This window comes from Lonchura striata, chromosome 4 (assembly GCF_050655825.1).
Source record: "Lonchura striata isolate lonStrDom1 chromosome 4, ASM5065582v1, whole genome shotgun sequence".
Taxonomy (NCBI): Eukaryota; Metazoa; Chordata; class Aves; order Passeriformes; family Estrildidae; genus Lonchura; species Lonchura striata.
The window spans coordinates 2447053-2461553 of record NC_140706.1 but is presented as its reverse complement, the minus strand read 5'-3'; the positions used below and the strand labels follow the sequence as shown (position 1 = coordinate 2461553).

Genomic DNA, 14501 nt, shown 5'->3' with positions numbered 1-14501 from the left:
AGCCATGTGTCAGGTCGGATCAGCTTATGGATCCAAACAACCTCCAGCCCAGGAATTAAAAAGAAAACAACTCTTTCAAACAGCAGCAAGCTGAGCTGACTGCTGATGAAGGCAGGTCAAAAGGCAAAGCCACGTTTTGGGGTGACATCTGGCAATAAAGAGGGCTTGGGCCAATTAAGGAACTGTACCTTGAGGTACTTGATATTCCGCTAATCTTGGACTAGATCCAGACAAAAAAAAAAAAAAAAAAAAGAGGGGAGATAATTGACAATCATTAACTTCTAAGAATTAGTGCTCATCTGTTCACGTCTTCACACTAATTATGCAAAGTACCTCGCTTTACAACAGCCAGCCTGTCACAGCTTGGTAGCAGACACGGTGCTGCAAGGCACGTCTGTTGGCAAATAAAGAGAATATTAACAACTGTGCCTTTCTCCATCACAAAGAACAAATCCATTTCCTCAAGAAAGCCACGAGGTGCTTGAATTTCCATTCCATCTTGTTTCTTCTCCCACAATGCTTTTTTCCCCTGGCTGCTGGCTGGATTTAACCTGCGTGCAAGCTGCCTTTTCTTGATGTGGTAATCCAGAATTGAGGCAGCATCAACATCAGGACTGATCCCTCTTGGAATCCTGGGCGCTGAGAATTTTCAACTTGCTGTGCTGAAGGGCACAGACCCACAAGAAAATATTATATTTAACCTGAGGCTGTGGAGAAAGCTTCCAAAATTGATTGATAGCACTGGGATTATGGGGATGTAGTTTGATTAGAGGTGTGTAATATCACAGAGTGGAAAACTTAAGAGTTTAAGGTTTTAAAATATACCAATATATATGGTTCTTCCTCACCTTCTTCGTGGGTTTGGGTGGTATTTTGTAATTGGAGAGAAAAGTCCACATTGTGTGTTATAAATACATATTATAATACTGGCTTTTCACAAATATTAAAATTAATACTATGTGTGTTATGTTAGAAAATTATGCTGTATTAATCTCTTTTAAGTAGCGCTGTATTAATCTCCTTTAAGCAGTGTAGTAAATATAGTTTTTAAGCTATAGCATAATATTAAAATAGAAACTATGTGATGTAAGATACTTTTTTGTAACTAACTCAAAGAATAGAAAAGATAATCAAAAAAATCTTCACATTATCCTACATAGATCGAGATAACAGCAACAGACACCAAGATCCCAAGAGAACAATTGTTGTCTCCTTATCAAGAAAGCTCAGACTTGGAGGAACCAAGAAAGTTGATTTACAAGATGAGGGGGAAGCCAAAATTAAGCAAAAACACCTTAGTTTAAAAGAAATATTTGAATCATGTATGAGATGTATGAATATGCAATAGCCTATTGCTTTTAAAGGGCAATCCTTTGTTAGCAAGGAGTGCTTTTTGGCAGAGTGCAAGGCACCCAGACCTCCGTAATTCTTTGCTTTTTATTATCTCTTATTGTCCTAATTTTCACTACTATTTTCATTACTATTAAACTTCTAAAATTTTAACAAAAATAAATGGCATTTTTCACATTGTGATTAGCTATTAGGTTCCAAATGAAAATAATTTAGGTGTCATTTCTTAATTGGACAGTTTAGCCTTAAAAGACCTTGTAACAACAAAAGAGATTTTGTGCCTTGTTAGTAGAATGCTGTAGAACTCACAACTTGTAATATAAAAAAAGAAATCATTAACATCTAAGCCTGAATGCAAAATATCATCTCAAGTGCTGTCAATCTCAACCTTGACAGAGGCAGGAAAAAGAAGCTGAGAACCAGCAGATCCCTGCAAAATTCCCAGTGGATTCCCAATTCCCGGTGAATTCCCAGGTCCCAGTGGATCCCCACAGCCTGGCAGGGCTGCAGCTGTGTTTAATTGTGCCCAATTCAGGTGACAAAGGCTGGGATTTCGATTTTGGCTGATGTTTCACTCCTCCCCCACAAAGGCTTGGCAGCCCTAAAAACTCACACGTGGCCAGGGTTGGATGGATGGATGAATCACAGAGAAAATCAGAGATATCCCTGGCAAACCAGGGAGAATCCCCACTTTGAATAAATTTGTGCTGCTCACCAAAGTCAATGGTTTTACCAGTAACAGCCCAATTTACCATAAATAAATAAATTAAATAGAATTATAAATCATAGGGTTTTCCCCCCAAGTCTCCTTGTGAACATCTGTTTCCATTTTAGTCCCCGAGAAATCAAGTTTATATTTCTTGTGTCTTTTGCTGACTGCATGATTTCTATCAGAAACGTTGCCTGCTTTTGTTAAGAATCCAGGATTTTCCTGGATTTCTCACAGTCTGACATTATCCCCACCTTACTGTAGCTGTGAAAACAGACACCAAAAGACAAATTGAGCTAAAGATCCTCAGAATTTCACTGATTTCAAAATAACTCCTTCACTGCTTGGCACTCATAAAAGACAACATTCACCTACCTTAAAATATACATCAATTTCCCAGCTATTTTGTAAATTTATCTACAGCGAGCATAGGAATGTTGACTATAAATAGGAAATCAAGTAATTTTTTAGGAACAGTGAGAAAAAAATGGACATAGATAAATAAATTTTAACTTTGTGTGCATTTTCAGGACCAAATCTTGACCTTAAGTGGACAGGAATATTCAATTCTGTAATCCAGAGACCTCAAAGCACACAGGAACAAGCCTGAATCTCTCCTTACCAAACATCTGGAACTGCCTGATGTCATTCTGCACAATCACAAACTTTTTGAGGATATTTACTAAATGATGGGTTGCCCATCACTTACAAACCAGTCAGACCCTCAGCCTTGATGTTCTCTCTCTTTAAGAGGCTGATTTAAAAAAAACACATCTGTATTTCCAATTTCTTATGTTGCATTATGGAGAGCATCAACTATTCCCTCCCAAAATTATTATCAGCTGAGAAAATGACAATAATTGAAAAAGATACAAAAAACCAGCAGCTCGAGGGTGATTATTCTGCCATCACCCACTGTGATTAAAAGGACAGGGCACTGCCAGGCACTTGGACAAAAATCAAAGTTGATTTTCAGTGTCTCAAGACTAAATCACCTTCAGGGCTCATTCCTGGGCCACAACCTCTGGAGCCACGTAGCCACAAAGCTCCAAATCAGATGTTGAGATGATCACAAAGGGAGAATTCCAGCTGAAAGGTCCACACCATAGCTCTGCTCCTCCTCGTGGCAAATTTCCCTTCTACCTCTCTATTCCCATCAATCAAATGGTTCCACACTCCTCAATTTTCACTGGAGCAGACCCTAAGCATTTTTATTCCCCTAAAGTGGCAGAAAACCATCCATATTCAAGGAATGGCGGTTGTTTCTCTTTTTTTCCTCCTGTACTTCAAGTTAAATCTGCTCTCTCTTTGCATTGCTAAAATACAGCACATTCGTTAAAAAAAAATAATTCCAATGCAACTGAGCTCTTACAAAATCCTGAACCTAGGCATAATTACATAAAGAAGACACGAGCACAGAAAAATTTGTTAATCTTGCATCACAGACAAGTCCCCTACAAACCACAACAACTCTTTGGTCCCGTGCTTCCAAATACCCCACTCATGGAAAAAAAAGCCACATATTTAACCACGACAAGATTAACAACAGAACAGTTTAGAGCAGGAGAATGTTAAGCACAGAGGAAGTAGACAACTGAAAAATTAACCCAAGGACTCATTTTGCATTTCCCCACATGGATACATGGTGAGAACTCATCGGTATTATGTTACCACTATGGATAATGAATAATGAGGATTTGCTTACTGTGTTTTACATAAAGGTAATTCAGATTGGGTGGGTGCAGAGCGCTCTGAAATAGAACAAATCTGCATTGATTTTCTGATGCAGATATTTAAAACAAACACTTCATAGGAATTCTGTTAAGAAATTCATGTATTCACAAGGAAAACACTTATTTACCACTAAACACAGGCACATGAAAGATGACATCACCTCCTAAAAAGACTTCCCTTTTTTTGGACAGCACTTCTTTCTTACTTAAGGGATTTTTTCTTTTCTATTTCCAAACCCATTCTTTACTTGTTACAATGCTGAGGGTCGCCAGCTCCCAAGGTGCCACATGGCAGACCAAAGCTCTCAAGTATGTGGAAGAACTCCAAGAATTATCTCTGGCTCTTTCTCTAGTCTTTATATAGTCTGAAGAATTTTTCCATTCCTCTTTGGGAACTTGGGGGCAGGGGGAGGAGGGTAACAGATTGTTTTGTTTTAAGTTATTTTTATTAACTGCCTTCTATCTGCTGACTGCCTAGGAAATTTATTGCAAACGCTGGCCTCCATCTGGCCTGACAATAAAAAAATTTTTAAAGAACTGCACGAGAATGAACGTTAAGGAGAAAAAAAAATTAACAGATGACATGGCTCCTACAAATGCACCAAATTACAGTTGCTGGCTGCATCTCCCAGTGGAGCTCAAAAGCTTGCAGATGTTCAGAGAGTCTAAATGTTCTCATGACAACTCTAAAACAGGGTCTCAGATTACAAAAATCACTCAGGAAGAGGAAGGCTTGAGTGGAAACCATTTTCTCTCTCAGCAATTTTTTTTTTTACCATCTTGGCATTTCATTACCCATCATGAATTTTCAGATTCTTTACAGCTCTAAAGAAATACTAAGCTCTTTCTAAATAATTAAGGTTAATTTATTCAGTGAAAAAAAAATTATATGAAAAGGTCATTTTTCTTTCTGTCTTATTTTCAATTCACAAAGGGAGAGAGGGAAAATAACCAGCTGTGTTCACGCGTTTCAAGCCAGCAGAACAAGCTCCATTTCTCCCTCTCTCACTGCAGAATTCCTCATTTCACTGGCAAATTGTCCAAAAAGTGAAAATGCTTTTGTTCCCTCCTTGTACTTAAGATAAAAAGCTGTTTAGTTTTGGTGTTTGTTTGTTTTTTAATTGAAAATCTACAGCAAGCACAGACCCAGGTAGCTTGGCCAAGTGTTTGTCTGCGATTCACGTGCAAGGTCTCCATTCCCTGATTATCTGGCTTCCCACTGCTGAATACTTCCATGTATTGTGCTGGAACTATTGAAAGCATCAAGCACTTCAGTTCCTGGGCTGTCCTTTGTGGTTCCATAAAATGGAATCATGGAATCATTTCGGTTGGAAAAGCTCTCCAAGACCATCGAGTCCAACTGTTACCCCAGCACTGCCAAAGCCACCATTAAACCTCGTCACTAAGCACCACAAAAATGGTTTTTAACTGCCTTTTAAATACCTGGACACTCTACCACTGCCCTGGGCAACCTGTTCCAGTGCTGGACAATCCTCCCAGCAGAGAAATATTGCTTAACATCCAACCTAAATCTCTCCTGGCACAACTCGAGGCCGTTTGCTCTGTTCAAACCCTTCAGATAATGGGCTGCAGCCTCATACACAAGGGTGCACCTTAAGTCTCCAAAAGGAAACAGAGCTCTGGCAACCTAAGGATACCTGAGCTGACACCTGAGCTCCCACAGAGCCAATGCCACCATCTCACATGTCCCCACACCCTAGCTCCTGTCAAGCCCAATCCAACATATTTTCAGAGCTCAGGAAATTTTATTACCTTTGTATCCACAAACCCCCCAGCAGGTGCCCACACAAATACAGCCTCTTCTTTCCCTCCATAATCCCTCAACCCATCCCAAACCTCCGCTATCCCTATCCTAATTCACTTTTCCTGCCTTTCACGTGCCTTTTTTTTCCCCCTTATTGCCAAAACATCCCACGCCGACCCCCTCCCGAATTAGTCCCAGGTTTATCTCCTAGAGAAACACAACCCCAAACCCACTCTCTGCACACCAGCCCTGCTCCAAGCCCCCCGTGATGTCCTGCTGCTCTTCATCCACCGCAGCCTCCCACTCATCCTCCTTCAGCAGGATTCCGCCTGTGACAATCCCTCCATCCGCAAGGTCACATCAGGCCCCTGTCTGGGCCACCAACACCTCCCTCCCGGTAGCCACCTGCCAAATCTACCCGTCCCCATCATGGCCAAGCCTTTCCCTCTCGTTCTCAACCCCACAAAAACCCCTTAATGATCCCTCCACAGCTCAGTGCCAAGGCACGCCAGAAAACCTCTCCTTAATGCCCCATCCCTCCTGTCCCACCCCAAAACCGTGCACCCCATCCTTCCCACCCCAACGCCTTCAATCCGGCGTTAAACCCTATTTTACCCCAAATCAGCACCGCCAGCTCTGCGAACACCCCGCCTTCTCCTTAAATCCTCATCCTACTGCTTAAAACCTCATCCCAACCCTTGTATTCCAGCGCGCTTCAGCACCTCCAAAGCGCTGCGCCCCGCATCCCTCGCACCCCAACGCCCCCAAACAGGCGTTTAACCCCATTTCCTCCACGAGCAGCGGCCCAGCTGTGAAAAGCCCAGCAAATCCCCGCACACCAAATCCCTTCTCGCTCCATCAAAACCCTCCAGATCCCCCCCTCAGCGCCCCTCCAACAGACTCCGCACAGCCCTTCCCCACGCCACAGCCCCCTCAGCGCAGCCCTGCCGCTGGTTGTCACCCCTCTTTTCGCCTTCCCCGCTGCCCCTCCGGTACCTGACGAAAGGCCCCGGGGCTCGGGGCCGGGGCCGGTGCCGCGGGGGCGGCGGGAGGAGCGCGGAGCGGCCGCACAGCGCCATGGCGACCGCGATGCGCCCGAGGGACGGAGCGGCTCCGCCACTGCGGCCCCGCGCCCCGCCCCGCGCCGCGCGCACCACTCGGCCCGGGGGGGGAAGGATACGGCACACCCGCACCGCTCCCTCCGCTCCCAGCTTTTCTGTCCGCGCAGGATTTATCCCGAGTTTTTTTCTCCTCTCGCAGGCAATGCGGTTGGGAATTCTTCGATAGCGGCCCTAGCTGGGAGCAAACATAGCGGGCATGAGGTTGGTCACCCCTCCGGCAGGAATGGGCTGGTCCAAGTCCAGCCCTCTGCTCACACACCCCTCACGCCCCCCCCTCTTCGCTCTTGGGCGCGTCCAGCCCCCACCACAGCTGATGTTCAACCCCCCCTCCACGACGGGCGTGGGCTCGTCCGATGCCGGGGAGTCCCGGGGAGGGGCGGGGGGGTGGTGACAAGGAACCCCTGAGACCCCGGGAATGGGGGACAAGGGACCCCTGAGACCCCGGGAATGGGGGACAAGGGACCCCTGAGACCCCGGGAATGGGGGACAAGGGACCCCTGGAATGGGGGACAAGGGACCCCGGGAATGGGGGACAAGAGACCCCTGAAAACCCCCGGGAATGGGGGACAAGGGACCCCTGAGACCCCGGGAATGGGGGACAAGGGACCCCGGGAATGGGGGACAAGGGACCCCTGAGACCCCGGGAATGGGGGACAAGGGACCCCGGGAATGGGTGACAAGGAACCCCTGAGACCCCGGGAATGGGGGACAAGGGACCCCGGGAATGGGGGACAAGGGACCCCTGAGACCCCGGGAATGGGGGACAAGGGACCCCGGGAATGGGGGACAAGCAACCCCTGAGACCCCGGGAATGGGGGACAAGGAACCCCTGAGACGCCCGGGAATGGGGGACAAGGGACCCCGGGAATGGGTGACAAGGGACCCCTGAGACCCCGGGAATGGGGGACAAGGGACCCCGGGAATGGGGAACAAGGGACCCCGGGAATGGGGGACAAGGGACCCCTGAGACCCTGGGAATGGGGAGCAAGGGACCCCGGGAATGGGGAACAAGGGACCCCTGAGAACCCTGTGAATGGGGGACAAGGGACCCCTGAGACCCCGGGGAGGGGGGATAAGGGACACCCCTGAAAACCCCTGTGACCTCCAAGCAGGGATGACATGAAGTGCCCTGGAACCCCCTGAAGCCCTCAGGGAGGGGTGTCACAGAGCCCCCTGAGAATGTGTGACACAAAACCCTCCGGGGATGGGTGGCACAAGCCCCAAGGAGCGTGGGGACACAGAGATATCCTGCAGAGTCCCGAGGGATGATGTGTCCTGGAGCTCCACGGAGTGATGTACCCTGGTCTCCCCAAAGTATTGCCCCCCCAAACACCCTACAGCACACGGACATGCCCTGGCTCCCCGTGTCCCCTCAGCATTGCACCCCCATGGGACCCCTCCCCTACCCCACTTGCCCCAAAAGCACCACAGCCCCATCTGGGCACCCCTCTGTCACCAGCACCCCACATAGTTCTTTTCTTGATATCCCCAAAAAATAACCTTTACAACCAGCACCCCTCTGTGCTGACTGTGTCCTAATACCAGCACAATCATCCTTACAGACACCCTTTATTCTCTTCACACCAGAAATTCAGGGAGTTTTGCCTCCTCTGCCTTACCTTGCTCTGCCCAGAGATCTCAGCCTTGCCTGGCCTCTGACACTTTTTCCCCAGCCTTCCCAGTCTTTTCCTATTTTACTGATGTGTCACCATTGCCAAAACACTGAGCCAGCACCCCCAGCTTCCAGGGAGCAGGAGCAGGGATTTTAGGGATTTTGTCCTGCACAGAAACCCTCCAAGGATCCATAAATTACTGAGGCCATCACAACACAGGGAAGGAGCTGGAGCCAGGTTTAATGGACCGTGAGGGGCACATGGCTGGAAACCCATTAACCACACATCCCTCAGCTGAGGGGAACACATCCTGCTTCTCCTGCATCCTCCTGCCTCACCACCCACCCCCAGGGGAAGGAAGAGCTGCCCCGTGGCATGACTAGAGGTTGAGTAAGCATTAAGGGGAACTGAATTTGCTGTGGAGGCTCTCATTCCCCCCCAGGACATTAATCCCCATCCCCCAGTGCTAATCTGTGACGAGCTCCCTGTGTCCATCCCATTAATAACCCCAGCTCCTCATCCCTGGTGGAGAGTGGGATAAGACCCTTTGTCTGCATCTTATTTTAATTACACCAGCATTTGCCAGCAGCAGCGTAAAGCCCAAAATCTGCAGCTTTGGGGTGTGATGGAGACATGGGGCTGCCTTGAGTGAGCTCCTTTTCCCTTCCCAAAGGACCCCAATCCAGTGGGGAACACTCAGGGGGTCTCACTCCCACTTCTCTTTTAACCTGGTGCAGATGAGAACACGTTCCAAAGTGTTCTTTCCTTTTTTCCCCAAAAACCAAATCAGACTTTGCTCACTGCCACAGAGTAAAGACAAGATAAATAAATATACTGGGCCATGGCCCAGCTGCCCTGCAGCCACCTGGAAGTGTTTTAGCTGGCCCTGATAAAGTTCTGATGGTTCCATGTATGGACACGTCCCCACAACACAGGTTGTGCTGACAAGGAGCTGGCACCATCCCAATCCTAAGCTCTCCCTGGTTTTTGAGCCTCTGGACACACTTTGAGCTTGCTAAGGCAGCACCAACAACAGGAGCTGAAGGAAAAGTGGACAGGATTGCTAAAAACCCTTAGCTTCCCTCTAGAAGGATCCTAAAAATGCTTCCCTCCTGCTTCTCTTGTCATTTGCTGAGTGGGACAGTCTCCTGCAGAGCTCCTGCTGGTTGTCCCATGCCAGTCCATGAACCACCAGCTTCCAGAAGGTTTTCCCAAATCCCCTCTACTTCCAACATTCACATAAGGAATGAGACAGTGCAACATTTCCCTGCAACATCTGGGTGCTGTGTTGGCTCCTTCCATCTCCTCTTCATCCCCATGAGCCTGCCCAGGCACTCCAAAGCCCCAGGAGCACATCAAAGCTGTGGTGGGAGAGGAGAGGGATAAAGGGATGTTCCCAGGATGTGATTTAAGCACATTTTACCCCCAAGACTCTTTCAGCCAACAAGGGGAGACATTTCACACCACTGCTGTGGCCTCGTGTTTCCCTTGGGATGAAAAATGAGGTCAACAACCTGGAAAATACTCAACAGAGAGGTCAGGCTTCCTGGAGAAGGAGCGAGGTGAGGTGGAAGGGGAAAGAACGTGACCTCAGCTATTGTTCCTGCTCTCCAGCTTCCTCAGCTTCGCTATCCCACTATTGTTGCACATTTTGAGGGCTGCAAAAGCTGAATGAAATCCACAACAATTCCCAAAGAGAGGAAGAGAGGAGCGGAGTGGTTTGCAAAGAGGGGGAAAGCTGCTGCTGGTGTTTCTTGGTGGGTCCTCCTGACCTAGATCTTGTCCAAAAGCAAACTCCAGATCTGGGTTGAGCCCTGCTCGTGTGACCTGGCCAAGGGCTGGTCCTCGTGTTTTCAGCTTGGGTACCTCAGCGTTGGCCTCTGCCCATGGAAACAGCTGCTTTCACACCCTTTTCCCTGGATACCTGTTTATTTTTAGCAAATCCCTGCTGGAGAAAACAATGCTGTACACACAGAGAGGCCAAAATTAGCTGCTCACCCTGAGATGTGCACCTGGAGAGGTTCTTTATTCCCCCATCCATGAGGGATGCCTAAACTTCCCACCCTGGGCTGATGCTTGCACGGTGAGGCTGGAGGTTGAATTTTGTGTAAAAATTAATTAGTACAGCCCATGCTACTGGGACCTGCACAACCCTTCCCCATGGAAAACATCGGCTGTGGGATGGCTTTGACGTCCTGGTGCACGCTAAGGAACATCCATGAGCCATCCTGCAGGACCTCCCAGGATGGTGGCACCCCAGGAAAACCTGTCTCCATCCCTGATGGGCAAAGGCAACCCCAGAAATAAATCCAGGGTCAGCAGCTCCAAATAAAACCAAACAGAAAAGCTTTGTGACTCACAAATCCCATTTTCAGTATTCTAAGATCCAAGGATCCATCCTTTAGGGTTTTCAGGTTGCTTTTTCCTTATCCCTCTGTAGCATCAAGGAGCTATTTTCCTGTTGTAACAGCACCTTTAAGGAAATAATTCCGATTTCTTGGAGAGAAAACATGAATTGTGCTGTGCTTTCATGGTAAACAAACAATGTAGTCCCTTGCTGTGCTTCATAAGAGCTGTTTTTCTTCCTTTTTGCTCAGATTTATGGGATCCTGTTGTATTGATGGGATCCCATGAATGCTTCAGAGGAATCCACCCTCCAGGCAATGGATGTTCATTCAGGGAATGGACTTGCTACCTACAGAGCTCTTACTGAAAAATTTATGAATAGCATGAGAAAGGGATAAAAGGAGACTGTTTGAAAAGTTTCCTACTTTTACCTGGGCAGGGAAAATTAAGTAATAAATAATGATGGCTATAAAAAGCCTCCTATCTCCAAGTTCTTCAGGCTAGAAGATCTTCATTCTTCTCTATTTTGGGAGGAGAGATATTAAAATTTCCTCTGCCCTGAAATGATTGTTTTATTCTTACCACAAAAAAAAAAAAAAAAAAAAAAAAGGTCAAAGAAAACAAAAGGGTGAGATATTTCAACAAGCTGAGATCTGCTTGTTTCTACCACCCTGAATCTGGCACCACACACCCATCAAACACAGGGTGGAGATGCAGGAGGTGATGGAGACACAACACACCAAGATCCTGCAAGAACAGGAAACGTCTCAAAAAATAGCAGTGCCGACCCCGAGTTACCCGGACTTGTTTTGTTATAGCCACTGCTCTTTGTAAATTAAGAGTTTGGCTAAGAAATAGAGGGGGCTGAGGGTGACCAGGAAAGGGAAAGGATTTTTGGGATGTTCTGTTTGCAGACTGGCACCATGCAAGGAGAGAATTTGGTGCTGGTGGTGGTCACTGCTGAAGTTCCTCTTGGCTTTTCCAACAGTGGATGGAGCAAAAAGATGTTTAATGCCAGATGGGGGAACAAACCACTGTCCCTGAGAGTAATTTAATGTTGTGGTTTCTTCATTTCAACATGTTTTGGGACATCTCCAAGTGCTGTAGGATCATGGAATAACTTGGGTGGGAAAGGACTTGAAGACCATCTTGTGTGGCATTTGGTCTGCAAAAAATCAGGAAATTGCTGAGTGGAGGGGTGTGCTGGTGTCTCTTCCCTGACACCCTGGATGCTCTGGAAAGGTTCTTCAAAAGAAGGAATAGTTTGGGTATGGCGTGGAATCAGAGGGAAATTCAGGTTGGAGAGGACCTCAGGATGTCTCTACTCCAACCTCCTGCTCAAAGCAGGCTCACCCAGGAGGTCAGCCCAGGTTGCTCTGGGCTGTCTTCATTTGCTCCTGAAACCATCCAAGGATGGAGACACTGAAATGTCCCTGAGACCCTCCCTGGTACCCCAAACCTCAAAGATATCCCTGGGATCTGCTCCTCTCCCACTGCTTGCCCACAGCCTCTCCCTAGCCACCCTCAGCATTCCAGGTGTGTGGCCACCACCTCCTGGAGCCAACCAGCCCTACACTCATCTTTTATTTCCCAGTTTTTGAGCCTCAGATGAACAGAGGAAGCCAAGCCCCACAGCATTTGCTGTGTGGCCTCCCCTGCATCTCGTTATCTCCAGGAACAACTTCCCACCTCTCCCATCCCTCTTCCTGCGGAGCTCAAATCCCTCCCTTCATTGTGCTTCACCCTTCCAGGAGCCTCCTCTCAACACTGCCCGAGGATACACTGCTTAAAACCTGACTGAAGCCAGCACCTCCTGATTTTGCAGCTCCCCAGCTCGCTCTCAAGTCTCTGCCTGTTGGCCTGGGGAGAGGCTGCGACTTCAGGCACTGCAGCATCTTCAAAGGCTGGATGTGCAAGGGAAGAGCATCTCCAAACTTCTCCATGTTGAGCAGAGCTCCTCAGCTGGTGGTCCTGGAGAGCTCTGGGCTCCTCCTAAGGCATCCACAGGAGATGATTAAGAAAGTAAATTGGCCAGGATGCTTCTGTTCACTTCGTTTCATCATGCTGCAAAATTGTTCGGGTTTCTATGAAGATATGGATCATAAAATTTCAGAATGGTTTGGGTTGGAAGATGCCTTAAAATTATCTTGTTCCATGAGCAGAGCCAGGCAACCTGTGCCAGGGCCTCACCACCCTTACAGCAAAGAATTTTTTCCCAATATTCCATCTAAATGTCCCCTCTGACATTCCCCTTGTCCTGGCACTCCAGGCCCTTGTCATGAAAATTTCTCCTGGTTTTCTTTTTCCAAACAGACCCACAGAAGTTCTTTCTCTCTAAGAGGATTTCCCATCATCTTTCACCCACCATTTCTCCCAGAAATCAGCCAGAATTCCTCCTTAGCAGGAATTTTGCTTTCCTGGACTCCCCATTTTCAGCTTGCAATGGTTTCTGTCTCAGAAATGTGAGCAGAGAATGCTGGGGGTGTCAGGAAGGGAAAACCCATCTAAGCTTTTCATCTCCTTTTGTCAGCGTTTCATTTAAGTAGGATTTTCATGCTGCTGATTCATCTCCAAGAGCTTCCCACCCACCTCCATGCTCATTCCAGTGCTTCCCACATCCTTTGCAAGGGGAGGGAACCACCAGTGCTGCAGTGGGATCAGAGACCTAAATCCTCTGAATCCTTCCTTTTTCTCCAAAGAACATTTATGTCCTCAGGCTCCATCACTGATTTCCACCCTGCAGAGTCACCGCTGCCTCTCAATCTCCTTTTGAGCCTCTTTCATGGTAAAATGCAGCTCCTGAGCAGGTTCCCTGCAGCGTTTCCCGGATATCCGATGGAGCAGTACCTCGCTGACCACTTCACTGTGCACTCTGTTTGTTGGCTCCAGGGGAAGGAAACAACAATGAGATCACTTGGAAAGATGTTGTTTTTTTTTTTCCTTCAGATTTGGCTTGCCCAGTGGAAATCCAGGAGTGTGGTCAACAAACGGCGAGCAGAGATTCCCTTCGCCCTCTGCAGAAATTGAAATTAAACTCATTTTCACTCATCCATGAAAACAAAGGTGATGGTAATTACAACCAGCAGCACTCTATCCTCCTCTTCCATCCTGCCTCGCTCTAGAGGGAGGAAGGCTGAGCTCACAGCTTGGTGGAGGGGCTGTGGGAACCAGCAGGGACAAAACTGGGACAAAGCCAGCAGCCAGAGCACCGTGCCGGGCTCAGCTCCCAGGTTTTGTTCAGTGATGGATGGGGACAAACGCATTGTGTCCCCCGGAGCCATTTAATCATGAATTTGATGCTCAGCATGGATCCTGGAGCTCTACCAGAGGCACACTGGGATGTTCTCAGCAAGGCCTCTCCGCGTGGCAGCATTCCGGGCTCGCGAGCCGCCGCATCCCTCCGCTACCAAGACAAATTAGGGGAGCACGTCTCATTTTATGGCTTGCTCTGAGCAGGTCAGCCTGGAGGCCACCACGAAAGGATCCTCTGCAAATCAAATATGCATTTGCAGAGATTTGGGAGGGAATGAACAGGGGGAAATGGTGCATTTGGTCCATTCTCTGCCTCTCAGCGTTTTCGCAGCTGCAGGCAAGGAAAACGGAGCAGCTCGTTGAACGAAGCCTTGGGAAGGAAAGCTGTGGAGAGCTTCCCCCTTCCCAATTATCCTTGTGAAATACACAGCTTGGGAAAGCACACAGGCACAACCAGCTGTAAATCTGGGGTTAGTAATAAAATCTTCTCTCCCCATCTTGGACAGCTGGAAAGGGAAATGTTCCAACCTGTTGTTTAACATGCTGGGGAAATCGCCACTGAGAAACAGAGGATCCAAGAGAACTCCATTCCAGCGTTGGCCAGCAGCCTTT

General features: G+C 47.8%; 1 protein-coding gene across 1 annotated transcript in view; it reads right to left on the bottom strand.

Moving 5' to 3' along the window:
• DNAAF9 (dynein axonemal assembly factor 9) overlaps positions 1-6707 on the bottom strand; it is a 69630-nt gene extending 62923 nt beyond the window's left edge. Inside the window, exon 1 of the mRNA XM_021526813.3 lies at positions 6554-6707. Coding sequence (XP_021382488.3) covers positions 6554-6636 — 83 coding nt within the window. The 5' untranslated portion in view covers positions 6637-6707. The remainder of the gene's footprint in view (positions 1-6553) is intronic.
• Positions 6708-14501: the final 7794 nt, after the last annotated feature.